This window comes from Saccopteryx bilineata, chromosome 5, assembly GCF_036850765.1.
Source record: "Saccopteryx bilineata isolate mSacBil1 chromosome 5, mSacBil1_pri_phased_curated, whole genome shotgun sequence".
In the NCBI taxonomy this organism is placed as follows: Eukaryota; Metazoa; Chordata; class Mammalia; order Chiroptera; family Emballonuridae; genus Saccopteryx; species Saccopteryx bilineata.
In genome coordinates, this window is record NC_089494.1 from 5,516,584 (window position 1) to 5,534,011 (window position 17,428).

At 48.7% G+C, this 17,428-nt stretch overlaps 1 protein-coding gene across 1 annotated transcript in view; it reads right to left on the reverse strand.

The window, feature by feature from the left end:
* Positions 1 to 5,984: 5,984 nt before the first annotated feature.
* Positions 5,985 to 17,428, reverse strand: part of TRPM8 (transient receptor potential cation channel subfamily M member 8) — a 71,840-nt gene continuing 60,396 nt past the window's right edge. Inside the window, exons 22-24 of the mRNA XM_066280064.1 lie at positions 10,442 to 10,541; positions 8,944 to 8,977; positions 5,985 to 6,035 (exon numbers count right to left, since the gene is read on the reverse strand). Of these exons, the coding sequence (XP_066136161.1) occupies positions 5,985 to 6,035; positions 8,944 to 8,977; positions 10,442 to 10,541 (185 nt within the window). The remainder of the gene's footprint in view (positions 6,036 to 8,943; positions 8,978 to 10,441; positions 10,542 to 17,428) is intronic.

Sequence of the window (17,428 nt, forward strand, 5' to 3'; positions counted from 1 at the left end):
TCAGATGTTTCTATTTTCCACGTGTGCCATGAGGTAGAAGCATTAGGACGCCCTTCAGGACAGAGCTGCCAGAGGCTGCTCTGGGAGTACAGAACCAAGGCAGGCTTCCTGGAGGAGGCGATTCCTGAGTTGGACCCTGACAGTAGAGTAAGAGGTCATCAGAAAGGCAGGTGGAAGAGACTGCAGACCAAGGAAAGGCCAAGGGTGGTGACAATAACAAAAGCTAACGTTCACTGAACAGTCACAAAGTGCCAGCCAGGACCTAAGAACCTCTCATTATCTCATTTAATCCTCTCAGTCCTCTGAGGGGGGGGGGTCACTTTACAGATGAGTACATCGAGGCACAGAGAGTTTAAGTAACTTTCCCAAAGTCACACAGCCAGCAAACAGTGAAGCTGGGATTCCCAGCCAGCACCTATGTCCTACAGTTCTGAATCACAGCACCACACCTGTTAGAAAATCCACTGAGGCTTAAAACCACAGGGGCGGGGGCCCAGGGGGAAGGCAGGACACACAAGCAAAGTGGTGTTCCTGTAGTGTCGGCAAGAGAAATGGGCTGGGAAGGAGACACAGTGTTCAACTCGGGCCAGGAGAGAGGCACCGGCAGTTGGCACGGGGTCTGTGACTGCTCGGTGCTTCTGGAGTGTGGGAACTAGTCAGAGATGGGTAGGGGCCAGCTGCCAATGTTGTAAAGCTGACATCCATCATGAGCAGGGACGGCACACATCCTCCCGAGTGCTGGAAGGGAACTCTCAGAGCAGGGTCGAGAACCAGGAGACCAGGAGGGGGTGGGGGCAGCGCTCAGAGGGACGTGTGTTGGAGGACGCTGCTGTAATCCGACACAGTGGGAGGCCACAGGGCACACGGGCATGCTGGTCCTGCGATCGCTGGCAGTCAGGATGGTCTAGTCTCTGCGTGGAGAAGTCAGCTCAGGTAACTGGGAACCTAATCTCTGCAGGAAAAAACCCGACCGAGCTAAGGAACGCTCTTTTGTCCCCTCTCAGAAGAATGACAACAACACGGACGATTCCTCCACTATTTAATTCGTTATCGCACTCACGGACACCAAGCTGCGGGCTTGTTAGCAGCCGTGGACAGGCACACGGCCCCTCGGATGAGAGGTACTTCAATACCTGCGCCGTTTCCACGAGCGACACCTGAGATAACGACTAATGTCTTTTCACACAAAAGAAAAATCCCAGAGTCGCCATGCAAAAGAGCTACCAGACAAGGCAGGGTAAAACGCCGAACACTGTCCCTCTCCTGTACACACGAGTGCCGAGTCATCGTCTAAGTTCCGGGTGTACTATCGACGGAGAATTCCTTTAGCTGCCGGTGCTGATATATGCACACAGGCCTTATGTCTTCAACCAACAAACATACGGTCAGTGGAAATACGAATACATGGACAAACGCTTAATGAAGGGGCCCAGCCAACAGTTACACCAATTCTCATCTTCTGGGAGGTTTTCAGTTAAATGTACCGGTTTCATTTAAATTCCCTGCTTGAGTCAAGGGTAAGGGCCTGGAACCGTCATTTCCTGCCGCACAGTCGTACGCGGTGCTGGGTGCTTCATTGTTCCAGTTAGTGCGGAGATGACAGAAGCCTGTCCCTGGTGGCTTCGAAGAAGGCCGACATTCTAGTTGCCATGGTGAAATGGAAGCAGCACACTCCCACTGACAGAGAAGTTTCGAGCATGCCTTTCATTGACAATTTTTGTCATGTAAATTTGATCCCATCCGTTTTCAGCATCCAATGCCCTGAACTGATCGCTATTGACCAAGGTCCCCTTTGAGGCCATTAATGGGATTTTTAAGTAAATGACAGCTTTTGTTTGAGCTCATTCCCTGCCAGCAGCGTGAACATTGTCGGGGGTCATTTTAACTGAGCTGCTCAGACAAAAATTAAAAAAAAACAAAAAACTTTTCACTTGTTTTTCAGGCTTCTGTAGTTTTTCTCATTAGGTGATCTTTTAATAGCTTCTTTCTAAAATGTTCTTCTGCAAGCCACTGAGTTAATAGTCTATTCAAAGCTGAAGAAAACTAATTATGGACATTTCAATTGCCTTAGGTACTGCCAGCCTATCTCTTTGGGGTGACGACCCCACCTCTTCCAGAGAAAGCTGGGACCAGGCGTGTTCAGTAAGAAAATCTCCCCAGCTCTCTACCAGTGCCTTTACTATCCGTAATATTTAAGTAAGCATATTGGCTTCTCCCCAAACTAAGGATTAAATATAATATTTTATGTTAAGGGTTCTAGGTTCATGTATCTCATGTCTTATACTAATAATTCCTAGTTGCTATACATTTATGAAAAAGCCTCATAAGTTATTTGATCATTTACACACATTTGTGGGAATCAAACCATGGAGAATTTTCCAAAAGGCAGAAAAATTCATGCACAAAGATACTCATCCCACTAACCAACGTTTCAATGACCAACGTTATGAAGCTCGTTGGAGGTTGACTATTATGCAATTATGAATACAATGTTCAAGAAGACCATGATTATAAAGAAGGTATCTTTGATAAAATATGCAAATGGGAAAATTATACAAGATTGTGTACATGGTATGAGGACATTGGGTAAAATTTTTGAAAGAGAAGTAACACATGCATAGGGAAAATACAGACTTGGGAAAAAAGACCCCGAAATGTTAGCTATGATTACCCTTTAGAAGATGGGACTATTTACATTCTTTCTACTTTTATGCCACTAGCCCCAAAATTTTCTATAATACCCATGAAATAGTTTTAATGGGACAATATATAAAAGAGGAGAAAGAGGAGCACCCAATGGAAACGAAAGCAGTAGGGGGCACCTCTCGGGGTCCGTTCTGGGTGATTTCCTCTCAGTCAGGAGTGGGCTGCTGCCCACAGCTGGGGTTCCGGTGAGCAAGCAGAAAGGATGCTTCTCCATGGCCTCCTCTAAGCTGAAAGGGGAACAGCTTCTCCTAAAAAGAGGGGGGTCCTCTTACAACAGCACGTTTTAAAGTCTGACCGGATTTGGGAGACTTTTAACAATAGGCCCAATAATTAGTCACCTGATGAAGGAAGGAGGGAGGGAGGGAGGGAGGGAGGGAGGGAGGGAGGGAGGGAAGGAAATAAGGAAGGAAATAAGGAAGGAAGAAAGGAAGAAGGGAGGGAGAGAGGGAGGGAGCAAGGGAGCGAGCGAGGGAGGGAGGAAAGGAAATAGGGAGGGAGGAAGGAACTGGATAGTTGATTGGAGATCAATCAAGTTGCCCTGCAGATAGGGCGGGAAAGCATGGCCAGGCTCTCAGTCCAAAGAGAGACGTTCTCCCACATCTGACATGGGCCAGGCCAGGGAACGTATGGGCAAAAGGAGGGAATGGACTTCGAAACTCTCAACAGCAAGTGCTGGTCACTGAGACCCAGAGGGACGGGCAGCCTTCGGGGAGCAAGGGACGGAGGTGCTGTTCCTTCCCTCCATCCTCTGGGGGAAGTCAGTCACACGTCTCAGTCTCGGGTCTGAGCACAGTGGCGGGGATGAGGACCATGGCTGAGCAGCTGTCCTGCGGTAACTAAGTTGTCCTCAACCCTCGGGGCGTCTTTCCCACGCAGAGGTCTGACATTCCCTGTGGAAGCCGAGGAAGGAACACTTTGGGAAGGACGGATTTCCCGCTTTCATTCTCAGGCACGATGTACTTCAGAATATATTAGTAATAGGCTGGTCGTGGGTACAAACAGACCAGCAAACACTGAGAGGTGTCCTTCCCGTACCGAAGAGGTTACGAGACCATGTTCTGCATTCTGACCAGTTTGCCAGTGGGAAGAGCATGACCACGGTTGCATGGTCACGGCTCAGTCAGTCTAGGTCACGACCCAGAACGTCTCTGAGGGCTTCAGTTGCTGGGCAGTTTCTGCATAAATAAAAGGATGAGTTGATAATAAAGTTAAGAACAGCGGTAATTTATCAAAAGGATGTTGTATGATGACTCCCAAAGGAACTTCAAATTCTTTCACTGAATTAGAATTTCAGTGCAGCCAATACAAGAATCAATGGGTTATTATGTGGAGATTAATCGGCTTCCAATGACCATACCTCCCCCCTTGACCCTCGGGTCCTAAATATAAAGCTACAAGAAAACAAAGGTCTTTCCTTTCACCCTGGGTCTTACTCTCTCTCCACCTTAGTGCGATATATATACAACTGTCTGCCTGTCTCATCCCCAGGCCCTGGGTTCAGGGATGAAGAGCCCAGAAGGGCTGATGGGTAAAGACTTGTGCCCACATGTGTGCTCCTGCCCTACCTCCACCGTATCAGAGCACGCCTACCTGGCTTGGCAGTCTCTTCCCTTGTCCCTGCCCAGGGGAAGATTACTGTCACCCCTCCAGAGAAGAGAAGTGTCAAGGAGACACAGGAAAAATCACGTTGGCAGCATGTAGCTGGTTGCCTGGAAAATCGCGTTTCCGGTTAGCTTTTTAAAGACACTCCAGGCAGATCACATCCCCAGAAAGAATGTGGATCTTGTGCCCAGAAGAAAAAAGCCTACCAAAAAATTGGGCGTGCCTTATTCATTGTTTCTAAACATGCAAGTGGTTAAGAGTGGACGGGACACCTGTGTCCTCACACGCTCCTCTCGTCCTATTTCTCTCCTGTGGGGTCACACAGAGAGACAGGAGGGAGGTCCTTTTCCCAGTTCACAGTCATCGGCCAGTTAATGGGCTCTCCACGTTTCAATGCAAATTTACGTTTGAGCAAAGGGCAAGCTGACAAGACATCAGTCTGTTGTCTCATTTTGCTCACGATCCACACATTTGGGAAAGAATAAGAGGTGGAAATTGGGGTTGTAAGAGGTGGATAGACACGTCTCGTTTAGAATCTTTTCTGATTATTACACTTCAGTGGTTTTTAAAAAATCATTATAATGTGGTTTTTTTCTTCTTGATTAAAAAAAATTTAGCTCATAACTCAAACAAAACGGCAAATGTTCTAAAATTCAAATTATAACTTATTGTAAGGGAAAATATTGTTTTCACTGAACATCATTAGGAGAGAGCTGTAAGACATTCTTCCTAAAATGCAACGTTTATTTTCTTGAGCAACTTGGGAGGCTCTGCCTGCCTTTCCGATTGTATATAAAATAGGCATTCATCTTACTGTCACAAAAGTCCTCCATAATAGGGGCTTTTTAATATGACCTACAGTTGTCAGACCCCCAAGGAAAAGTACTAGGTGTCCAGATATACTGAAAAGAACCTGGTGATCACAATTACCCTACAACCCCTTGGTGAAGAGAAACTCTTGGTGAAGAGAAACTCTCCGGTGTATTTAATGCAGGGGCAGGACTCCATGTGTGAGCCTCGGCGAGCTCCTGGCACGACTCTCTCTGCACTTAGTAGGCACTTAGTAAACAGCAAGGGAAAGCAGGGAGGGGAGAGAAGGGAGGAAGGGATGGAGGGAGGGAGGGAGGGAGGGAAGGAAGAAAGGATGAAAGGAGGGAGTCCTGTTTTCATTCCTCAAAATTCACTTTCTCAAAAAAAAATCTGCTCAAATGAAAGGCCCTTAATGCTTTTCCCCCAGCTCTCTGTGTCCCTAACAACATTTTAAGCCTTGCTTTCAGAATCTGAACGGGTAATGGGAAAACATAATTAAAGCAAATGATAAGATCCAGGAGAAAGGCCTTGGGTTCAACTCCGCCCGTTAATAGAACTACATTTCTATTGTGCAAACGAGCTATTGTGAAAAGACCTTGATGGCCTCACTGAAACATGCTCAGCAGTAAAAGGTGATCAATACTCATCTGCTGAGAGGGAGACAGACTAGCAAACAGACATCTGCATAACCCACAGCAGCACACACGAACGATGTATCGAAGAATCAGGTACACTTTTTAGGAAAATGACACATCAGAACAACCAGACTCCCCCCCAAAAAACAAACCCCCGCCCCCCCAAAACAAAGCCATTACAATGACTTACCTTGTTGTAATTAGATTTTTCTCCATTACGGTCTATGAGTTTTATTTGATTTTATTAGCAATCTCTTTCAGAAGACCCTTGAGATCGTTAAGCTCCGGGGAGGGAAAAAAAAAACTGGTCTTAAGATTGATTTTCCAACTTTGAATTTTAAATTCTATAGCTTTTCCATGAAACAGGGATGTACATTGGATAGTGAGTATGGCGTATGGTAGGAATGGGGCTGAATGAGTGATGTGATTTGTCAGACCCTGTCCGCTACGTACTCTCTGAAATCACATGACTAACAGGTGATCATTCGCATCAATTAGTATTAGTTTGACTTAAATGCAAATTACTAGTGATTCTTACACAGAAACAGTAAGTTTTTAACAACACAGAGAAAGAATATTTAGAAATAACGTTATATATAATCGATATTAATACAATTATAAGATACCAATAAAGTTGTGCTTTGAATAATGCTAATAAATACTAATAAAATAATAAAGAATAATAAAAAATATATTTTACATGTAATATATAGTAAAGAATAATATATAATAAAAGTCATACACAATATTAATAAAGTTTTTGCAAAGTGTCTCCGCTCACAAAAAAAAAAAGTATAAATGCTAGAACAATTTAGGTAAAAGGCATAATATAATTATTTTGGATGCAGGCATATCTCACAAATTCATTTCACAAGATGCATGAAGCGCATTTGAAATTGCACGCCACCATTGTACACGCAGCAAAAGCTTTGGGCACGAGGCAATTTCTGCACCGTTGGCGGCTGCACTCAGAGAAAAATCTGTGTTTGACTTGGGCTTATTTTCAGTAATAACCTCTCCATTTAGCTTTCTTTCTCTTTTTGGTATTTTTGTTGGTTTGTTTTAATAACAAAGAGAAAGCATAAGGGTTAGCGGCTGCTTAAAATAAGGAAGGCATGGGAAGATCCCTCCTTACAGACTTGAGGCCAATGAATGGTGAATGCCTGTGTTTCCCGGTAACATAATGAGATGGACGAATTCTTTAGTCACCGGAGGGGCTTTGGGGAGAGCTCCGTGGTTACTGCTGGTGGAATGGCTTTACTAAGCTGCTTAAAGTTGGGCGTAAGACCCCAAGAGCTGGCTCAAGAAACGAGCGGTGACCCCTAGATTTTCTCTGGCTGGAAAAAGGACTTGCTGTCACTCAGAAGAGGAGACGTGGAGGATAAGGGGGGGGATAGATAGCAGGGGGCAGGGGAGCAGGACGAGCAGGGCACAGAGCCTTCCCAGGGACCTGCCCAATTTCTCCCCAAACCTACAGCATGCACAGCACAGATGGGCTTCTCTGGGGACCTGAGCTCCACAGCCGGACGGGTGCAAAGGAGAACGAACCTGCAAGCACTTCTCTGAGGTCCCAGGAGGCCCCTGGCTTGCACATGTGTGTGGCCAGCCTTCTGTATGACTTCATGATACATGACTCCCTCAGGCTCCACCTCCCAACAACACCCACTGTTCAGGTTCCTGTCCTCACAGACGGTGTCCCCTGCCCAGAACCTCACCGGTTGGGAGGTCCCCCTGGTCCCTGGGAGTCAGGCCAGCTTACCCAGCGCCCTATGTCTCCTGATGACCTCTGCCCAGACTCAGCAGCTGTCCCGGAGGCCCGAGGCCTGAGGCCCGTGTCCTGCTCCTGTCTGCCCCGTCCACGGGTGCCTCCGCCCTGTCCCTTCTCCGCACGCCCCAGAGTAGGCTCAGCGCTGAGGGGTGGCTTTCATAGCTCCAGCCCCAGCCCTAAGCCCTATTTTCCCTCAGCTTCTTCCAAAGCCACCCAAGCGAACCCACAGGTAAAACAAACAAACACAGCCCATGCTCTCTACAAACACAATGCCTACACGAGTCCCTCACTGCTGCAGCCCCCAAAGCAGACAATCCGGAACGCATGGGAATACCCCACGGAAAGTCGTGGTGGCTACCCCGTCCTGCACAACCCAGCCATGCCCGGCACAGGGCAAGTGCTCAGTAAATTCTAGGCGTTATGTGGTCTCTAGGCACAGACACACCAGGCACAATATACATCTATAATGTGGACAAGCAAATCTATCCTATAAGGCCGCCTACATAGCACACATGAAATGTCTAATAGAAATCTCACAACACTATTGCTCCTTTCATACATTCCCTTGATAGTCTAGAATTTTTTCTCCTGTTTAAAAATATCCAGCATTTTTTTTTCTTTTCCCTTTCCACTGTTATAATCATGATACACACCCTAACATGATCACTTGTGTACAGTACTCAAAAACCGAAGCCTTCCTGGCCCTTTCGTTAAACATCAGCCACAAGGCGACATCAGAATGAGAGTAGCCGGAACAAGAAACACTACACGGTGACAGCTTATCTCCAAAGATGGCCGTCCCCAGGTCCTTTCTCCCCTCACACATGTGTCGCTCCCACACAGAGCCGTTGGCTGCTCCTCCCCCGCCTGCATCGGGCTGACCTGGGTCAGCTGTGATCCACAGACCTGGGTGGAAGGGACGTCCTGCAGGTCCAGGCCTGCTCTCCCTACGCCTAACGTTCACGTGAGTATTTCTGTATCTTGCAGTGGCCTTCAAAGGGCATCGCTAACAAACCAGACTGGCATCAAAGCCCAACATCAAGGCTCACTGGCTCCTAGACTGCTCCTCCGGGCCTGCCTGGTGTTCCCATCATCGCCAGCATCTTACAGCTGCCTCTACAGCTGAGAGAAAGACCGGCGGCCCTGGGTTAGAGGGACGAGATTTTATAGGTGACGGAAATGGGACTTCAGGACTATCCCCTGAGGGCTGGAACGTCCAAGAAGCAATTCTGTTCTAGCACCCGGACCTTACACAGCGAACGAAAAAAGCTGAATGTGGACCAGACTCACATCGGTTGTTTTGTTTTGTTTTTTAAATAATAAACTTCCTTAATTTTGGAATACAGTCACTGGCTTCTAGCTGACGGCTCGAACATAACAGAGACGCAAATGACATTTCTCAAACTAGAAACAAAAGTGTACCTTTGTATCCAGCTGTCTAAACCGATGTCTCATTCTTCAAGGAAGAGAGAGAGAGAAGGAGTGAGAAAGAGTTATTAGGCTTCGTTTTAAAGTCTTTTTTAAAGAACAAATACAAGTCACTTTCATTTCCAGTGTCAACTGCATTTCCCTTTTTTACTTTCTTCCTAATCCCCAAGCGAAGCAGAACCACCCCCGCCCCCAGCCCAGGTACAAGTGCAGCCCGCTGATACTGTGATGCTGCCTGGGCTGGTGGTATGGTGTTAGGGGACCCGTAAGGTCCGCCCCCACCCCAGCCCAGGTACAAGGACAGCCCGCTGATGCTGCCTGGGCTGGTGGCGTGGTGTTAGGGGACCCGTAAGGCCCCCCCCCAGCCCAGGTACAAGTGCAGCCCGCTGATGCTGCCTGGGCTGGTGGCGTGGTGTTAGGGGACCCGTAAGGCCCCCCCCCAGCCCAGGTACAAGTGCAGCCCGCTGATGCTGCCTGGGCTGGTGGCGTGGTGTTAGGGGACCTGTAAGTTCCACTCCCCAGCCCAGGTACAAGTGCAGCCTGCTGATGCGGCCTGGGCTGGTGGCGTGGTGTTAGGGGACCCGTAAGGCCCCCCCCCCAGCCCAGGTACAAGTGCAGCCTGCTGATGCGGCCTGGGCTGGTGGCGTGGTGTTAGGGGACCCGTAAGGTCTGCCCCTCCCTTCCAAAACCACTGGTTCGGGGTCTAGACGTGGAGAAAGCTCAGGGCTCCTGCCTTGTGTCTCAGAGAGAAAGGGCACACACCCCACGCTCCCCAGGAGTGGCACCGGAGCTCGCAAAGGACTGCACCATGCTTGTGCGCACTCACTTTTGTTCGCGCGGCCTCTGGGTGTGTTTGGAGCTCTCGGTATTTGTGACATCTGACCATGAACCATGTTAACCCGCTCGGTAAGAAAGGCACGTTCCCAGAGGCCCTGGGTCACCAGCACGGGTGGACCGTCTATGGAGTTAGTGGCTTGTCTAGCTCTAGGATGTGGATAACAAGACCCTGTGATCCGTAAAGGATGCTCAGAACTTCTCAGGGACAGCCTGTAACACATCAGCCCTGTGGCTTTTCCATCTGCTAATGTCATTCCTCCTGCATCACAAGGATAGATGTGTGGCACCTGTCAGGTGGTGCCCGGTGCCCGCTGTCTGAGGGTCTTCCTGGAACCCTCCTCTGTAGCCATGGCAGAGGGACCCACACTCTTGTCACCTGGTTCTGAAGCCCTGTCCTGCAGGCTCCAAATACCTCTTCCTCCCCCAGGGCCTTGAAGGACAATGAGGGTGGCCAGCTGGTGGTGGTTTCGCCCGTCTGAAAGGCTGACCCCTCCTCCCATTTCCTGTTTGTCATCCTCCGTTGCCTGGGCGATATCTTTCGGTGCCATTGCCCTCTGCCGTAACTACTCTCTACACGGCTCGCTTAGACCGGTGGCCTACGCTGCGGGCTGGGGACACAGGACATTCACAGAGCAGAAACGAAGGGTTGACGTACTCCTCTGAGGTGTCGCTGGCTTTCGTGTTGATCTTGACGAGGTAATTTTCTTTCATGACACCCTCCCACGCCAGAGTCTCGTTGTCTTCATTTTTCAAACCTTGAATAATGAGACAAAGAAAAACATTCAAATGGTTTCATCCGTCCCTGTACTCCCGGATCAACACCCACTGGGCACTGAGTGGAGCGGGAGAATCCGAATCGTCCTGCACCAGTGGACCGGACTAGCGTTACTTACCAGTGACAGCCGCAGACAGGTGGAGCAGCAGTGAATTTCTCAGGCAACAAGGACGCACGGGCCATGCCCGCATGAATAGGAATGCAACCTGTATTCTAAATAGAAGAAGCGACCCATTCCCCTCTCTCCGTTCCATGACCCAGCACGGTTATTTCGCTAGTGAATTCGGTTCTCATTTCCTTGGGCTCCTTCCTTTTTCATGACATGAGAAGACACCCGCGGTCATTCTGTGGAAGAACCACCGGTGGGTTGCCTCCCCTCAACCAAAGGCTGGAGAGGAACTCTGAAGGAGAGGCAAGCAAGGCCTGACGTCATTTCCACCCTCCTGAGGGGTGACATCTGGGCGTGGACCTCCCGGGAAAGGCTGTCGCATCTTTTCCTCCACAGGCAGCAGAGCAAAGAACAAGCAACACATCGTCTGTGTTTCAGGCACCCGTGCGGCGGACAGCCTTCCTCACCCTCACGTGTCCTCGCCGGTGCCCACTTGGAGTACGTGTATCTAGCTTTTCACTTGTAAATTTGTTCCTTGACATGTTAGAGTTTGGAGAAAGTTACGTAATCTTCCTGGATTTAAAAAAAAAATTAATGGGGAGTCAAAGATAGCCAATCTGCAGGAGGCAGGGGTTTTTTTTGTTTTTTTTGTTTTTTTTATTGATTCATTTTTAGATAGGAGAGAGAGGGAGACAGAGAGAGAGAGAGAGAGGAGAGAGGAGAGAGAGACGGGGGAGGAGCTGGAAGCATCAACTCCCATATGTGCCTTGACCAGGCAAGCCCAGGGTTTCGAACCGGCAACCTCAGCATTTCCAGGTTGACACTTTATCCACTGCGCCACCACAGGTCAGGCATGCAGGAGGCAGGTTTGAAGCAAACCCTTCCTAGCGAATACAGATTTCTTTATTTTTCTCATCCTTCTTTTTCTTTTTTTCAGATTTATTTTTAAATAGTGGTTATTCGCTCTAGACTACACTTCCTAACCGCACTCTTTTCGACTGTACCTTCCCTAGCCACGTCGTGCCCGGTGTCTTTTCCTCCTGATAAGATGGAGGCAGGAGCCCCAGAGGAGAACCTCAAACCCGGTGTGGGGAGGACGGGGCGCTCCTACCCGCAGGTGGTCAGTGAGCAAGAAGGACAAACGACCAAGAAAAATCACCCGACTTCTCCATCAGTCAAGGAAACAGGCTGGTGGAAGTTACAATGTGGCATTTTTACCAACCAAACCAGAAAGTAGTCGGATCTACAATACTGACTATATCTAGTGTTGGTAAAGACATAGACCACAGGCTTCCCAAACGCTGGAAAATCCGCACACTGTCACAGCCTCGGGGGGTTAGGGATGAGCACAGCTCCAGACAAGAGCAGAAGACTTCATTGTAGACATACTCTTTGTCTAGAAATTTCTCTTTTAGAAATAACTCAAGGGAGGGGGAGGGGTAATCACTCATGTGCTCAAAAAATGGATGCATGGGACTGTTTAGCATAATACTATATGACAACAAAGGCATCAAAAGTCTACATGCTTAATAACAAGAGATTGGTAAAATTAATTATGGAACATTGATACACTGGCATATTTCAGTTAAAAACTGTCATGCAGATGTTTATTTGTGGATTTGGAAAATGGTTGGATGTATTATTAGTTAAATGAACAAATCAGATTGTGAATGTATATGCACAGTTCAATCTAATTATTATACACCCACCCATGAATGACAGAATGAATACCCTTGTGTTAATATTTATCTCTGGGTGGTCAGTTACATGTGCCCTTGCTCTTTATTATATGTGCTTTAGTATATTTTTCTAGTGGTCTTCAATGGATACAAATTACTTTTTAATCATGAAAAAAAACAAAAACTTTTATTTTAAAAAAATACAGTTACTGGGTAGCACACTTTTTTTATGACCTGAAGATGTCACCAAAAATGGAAGTTTGGATCCTACCTTTTATGAAATTTGTTTGCAAATCCTTGCACTTTTCTCCAAAGGAGAGCAATTTCAAGCTTAAAGCCCATGCCTTTCCCCGTCACTGGAGGCCAATGTAAAGTAAGTTCAGGAAGTGGATGACCCTGAGAGGCTATGGCAACCACAGAGGGCTGTGGTCTCTGGGGTTAGAGGTCTCCAGGGAGAAACAAGTGACCAGGTGGTGAACAGACACCTCCAGAAGTCTCCGGCGGGTACGAGCTCCCGGGCGCCCTCCCTCCTGTCCTCACGGCATGGTGTGCAGAGAAGGGTCCTGTCCCTCGGTGGCCTCTCATCCCCCCTTCTTTCCTCCTTCTTGAGAGTAAGACCTGTTTGGAGAGGGAGCGTGTCGAAGGCTCACGCAGTCTGTTTCTCCATTTGTAAGGTCATCGCTCTGCCAGGGCCCCACGGGGGAGACAGGTGCACGTTGACAGGGCCACTTCTGACCTACCTACTGGCTTCCTCAAGTTGCAGGTCCTCTCCATTTTCTGGCCAAGTGGGGGAGTGGCTTCCATTTTAGCGTCCGCATTGTGCTTAATCACTGAGGAAGTCTTGAGGGAGCGAAGAGCGTTCTGTCCTCCCTTCTGAACCCAGCCCAGCCCAGGGACGGACTCGTTTTCATGAGACACTGAATTCCCGGCTTCTGCTGATCCGGGGCGGGGCCCAGTGCATCTCTGGAGGGGGGACCTCGCACCCCCGTTGCCCTCACGCACCCACACCCAGCTGGAATCCCACCAGTGACGAGGTTTCGCCGCCTCACTCAACTCCTCATTCTTCCCCTCAGACAGCACTGATGGTTGGACATCGTTTTTAGTTTACGCTGAGTTCATCTTCCTCCCTGCGCCTTTTAACCGCTGTTTTCTGTTTTTGTCTTGTTTTTCTGGAACCGCTCAAGGAAAAAATATAGACACTGTTGCCGGAGTCTCTTTCCTAAATTTACTTGGCATTTTCCTCCAAATATAAAGGCATAGACTGTCCCCTCAGCTTTCCTCGAGGTCCTATGGACACTCACCCATGACCTGGCTTCAGGACAGCCAGGGACAGCCCCGGGACATGCCATCAGGAGCCCCTGTCCCTTGGGTGTGGTGTTTGAGAACCGTCAGAGCCCAGGCCTCAATTTCCCATCCCCACCTCTGATACAAAGACTCTGCTTCCTTTGCGTTTGAGTGACTCACTTTGTCAGCCAAGGCAGAACGACGGGAGGAAAGACAGCGGCTCATCCGAATTGTCAGAACACTTCTCTTCATCAGGAAGAACTACAGAGGCGTGATGGCTAATGACACTCCCAAAGTGACATTCCATCTCTTAAAACGATGCTGTGAAAGGAGTTGGCTACAAGGATTCTTTCACCTGGGACGTGAGTTGGGGGTCGCTGGCACACTTACCCCCCGAAAGCCAGACTTCAGGGGGACACAGCTCCAGGGAGCCCACAGAAAAGGGTGTTATGACCCATATTGAAGGTCATTTCATGACTAACTTGCCTCCATTTCTACATAGTTAAGGATTTTTTTTTTAAATGATGGTTCTTGGCAAGTTAATTCTTTTCCTAATTGTCATCAGTTATCACATTTAGGTTAGTAAGATTCGTTGTTTTACTTTCTGAATCATCAAAATAAAAGGTCTACTGGAAAGTTCTGTCTGTTTCTATCACAAGTTTCAACACGTAAGCACATGTTTATTTGGCGCATGCGTGCCTCTATTTTTATCACTTAATGTATACATACTGACGTAGCAAATTAACTAAAACGAAGTTGATTCACGTTAGTCTTATGTGTGAAGCCATAGTGTACACATGGCTACTGATAAAGTTCATTTACGCCACTGTAATTTTTACGAATTCCAACAAGGAAGAAATGCTACAGAAGCATGTAGAAATTTATTGAAAGTGTTTGGTGAAGGTACAGTTTCTGATAGGACATGCAGAAGATGGTTCGAAAAATTCGAAACAGGTGATTTTGACCTTTCTGATAAGCCACATTCTGGGCGACCATCTTTGATCAATGACGATGTTGTTAAGACCATGTTGGAGCAAGATCCTTTTCTGACAACATTGGAGATCGCAGAAAGGCTTAATTCAGCTCAGCAAACCATTTCGGACCATATTCGGAAGATAGGATTGGTGTGGAAATATATTATTTAATAAAGTTTTATTGACAGTAAGAAAAATTTGTATTTTGTTTTATTCCAAAAACGGACAGAACTTTCCAGTAGACCTTATACTTGGGTTACACTGGCAGGACAGGAATGACCATCCCGATCCAAGACACAAACCCACTGCCCGTCGCCAGGGGCCATTTACTCAGGTGCAACAAAGAGAAGACCAGAGGGAAACACGCACACACTCACACGCACACATGCACACTCACATTCACACACACACACGCACGCACACACACATACACACACGCACGCACACACACGCGCGCACACACACTCACACTCACATTCACACACACACGCACACACACACGCACGCACACACATACACACAGGACGCCACGCCCAGGAACAGAGGGAGCGCGGCATGAACTGAGCAGAAGACATTGTGACATGTGACATGATGGGCTGGGGACAGGAGGTGGAGGGGACCGTGTGGAGCTAGAACTTGGCCATGGGACAGGACCCAGGGTCTCTCACTACTCCCTCTGCAGCCCTGGGCTCTAGGGACCCCTCTCTTCTCTCCTCTGACCTCCCGAACTTCCTCCTCATTCTGACCGCACTTCATTCAGTGGTTCCCTCCCTCCCTCTGCCTCTTTGCCTGGCTAATTCCTGCTCATTTTCTGGGTCTCAACTTAAACATCCCCTTCTTCCAGGAAGTCTTCCCTGACTCACTCTAGTCTGGGTTAAAGCGCCCGCAGCGTAGCTCTCCTGGCACCCTACACGTTTCTGCAAAGTGAGTGGTCCCCACACTTCTCAATGAAAGCTTTTTCATTTCTGTTTTGCTCCCTGAAATTATGAGCCCTGTTTGAGACAAGGATAGCCTCTATCTTATTAGCACCTATTGAGACATTTTATGAGAACTTTCCCACAGGGCTTGGAGGCTGTCAGAATATAAGTGATAAGACTAATGGAATAACTCAGAAACATTGAGGCACCTATTTCTTTTCCAAATTGCTAAAGGTCATTTTCTGGAACCAAGTTTGTGTGTCTTGCTAATATTCACAACTATCGCAGACCCTGCTTAGATGGGAAGGGCTTGGGAAAGTTTCTTTTCATGGAAGAAAAACAGCAGATATTCAAGTTACTCATGAAATGTACCCATCGTGGGAAAGTAGCACAGGAGGATCCTCAGTTCTGAGAAAGAGGAAGAAGCCAGTTCCTGGAGATCTGTCTTCCTTTTCCTAAGCTTGGTGAGCCTCGAGCAAGGCACAGAATAGAGGGTCAGACACGTCCACAGGGTTACATGCATCCGTGGCCACAGATACGTCCTCAGGGTCCGATACGTCCGCAGAGTCAGCCTATATTCTGGTCACTTCCCGGAGGCTGGATGCTTTGTAGCTTTTAGAGTACAGAAAATTTTATTTTCAATTGTTCCAGGCATCAAAGATCATTTTGGACTGCTCAAAACTGTCTGGTTAAAGAAACGTTTTTGTTTCTAGTGTGTCAAATCAAATTAATATGGCAGATGAGTTCATGAAACCTAAGGCCCCAACAGCACAGCTCCCCTTAACTGTGAGTGGCAAGGTGGAGAGGGCAGTGAGGAGCTTGCCTGCCTCTGATAGGCCCATGCTGGGTGGGGGAGGCACTCTCGGGGGTCTGCACACCCAGCTTGTTCCTCCCCGTCGGGAGGTGGGGCCTCATTCTCCACTCCCCAGCTCTGGGCGAGCCTGTGACTCCCCTTCCCCAATAGCACACGGCGGAGGTGGTGGCATCTGACTATGCAGCAATGGCTTCGTGCGGGAGCCCAGCCTGCACGGGGGAAGCCTGAGCCAGGGGACACTGATTGATGCTCCCCGCTGAGGGCCCAGCCGGCTGCACACATGTGAGTGCACGTGGACATCGGGACCAGCCAGCCCATGGCCCGCCTGCCAAGTGATAAACGCCGGGAGGAGCAGAGACCAGCCATCCCCGCTGAGCCCTGACCACGGAGAGACAGACGCACAGAACCGTCAGCCAACAAAAAGTGGTTGTTTCAGGCAACCAGGTCCCGGGGGGGTTCATTACACAATAATATACACTAGATCTGCTTAGAGAGCTGAAGTGGCCCATCTCCCCTCTCTCCACAGAAGGGGACTGAGACCGGAAATCCCGCCAGTACCAAGGCTGGGTCCAGCCTGAGCCCCTGACTGACCTCCCCTGTCAGCCCACCAGGTCACTTTATGACAGGAACTGATGGGGTTGCTGAGGCGTAAGACTCACCATTTTACAATCGGGACAGTCCCAGGCAGACTGGGATGAACTGGTCACCCTACCTGGACGTCCGGGAGCAGCCCTCGGGCAGAGCATTGGCACGTCGGAGCTGTGGTAAGCAGGGCCAGCCAGGCCACCCCGAAGGACCCACCAGGCGCCCACACAATGGAGGAGGATCGTCTGTGAACATGTGCCCGGCCAGAGAGCCTGCCAGCAGCCTCGAGAGAACCGCTGTTTCCAGAAAGCGTGATCTTTCTCCTCCTTCCCCCCCCCCACCCCGTGTTGAGGGTCACAATGGCAGCTGGCGAGTGGGACAGGGTCAGTGAGACAGGCCCCCTCCCTGACAGCTCCGCCAGCTGAGAGGAGGTCGGTGTCCTACGGGAGTCTCCCCTCTGAATGGCAATGAACGAGCTGGTTAATATATTGGACCATCCATTCTC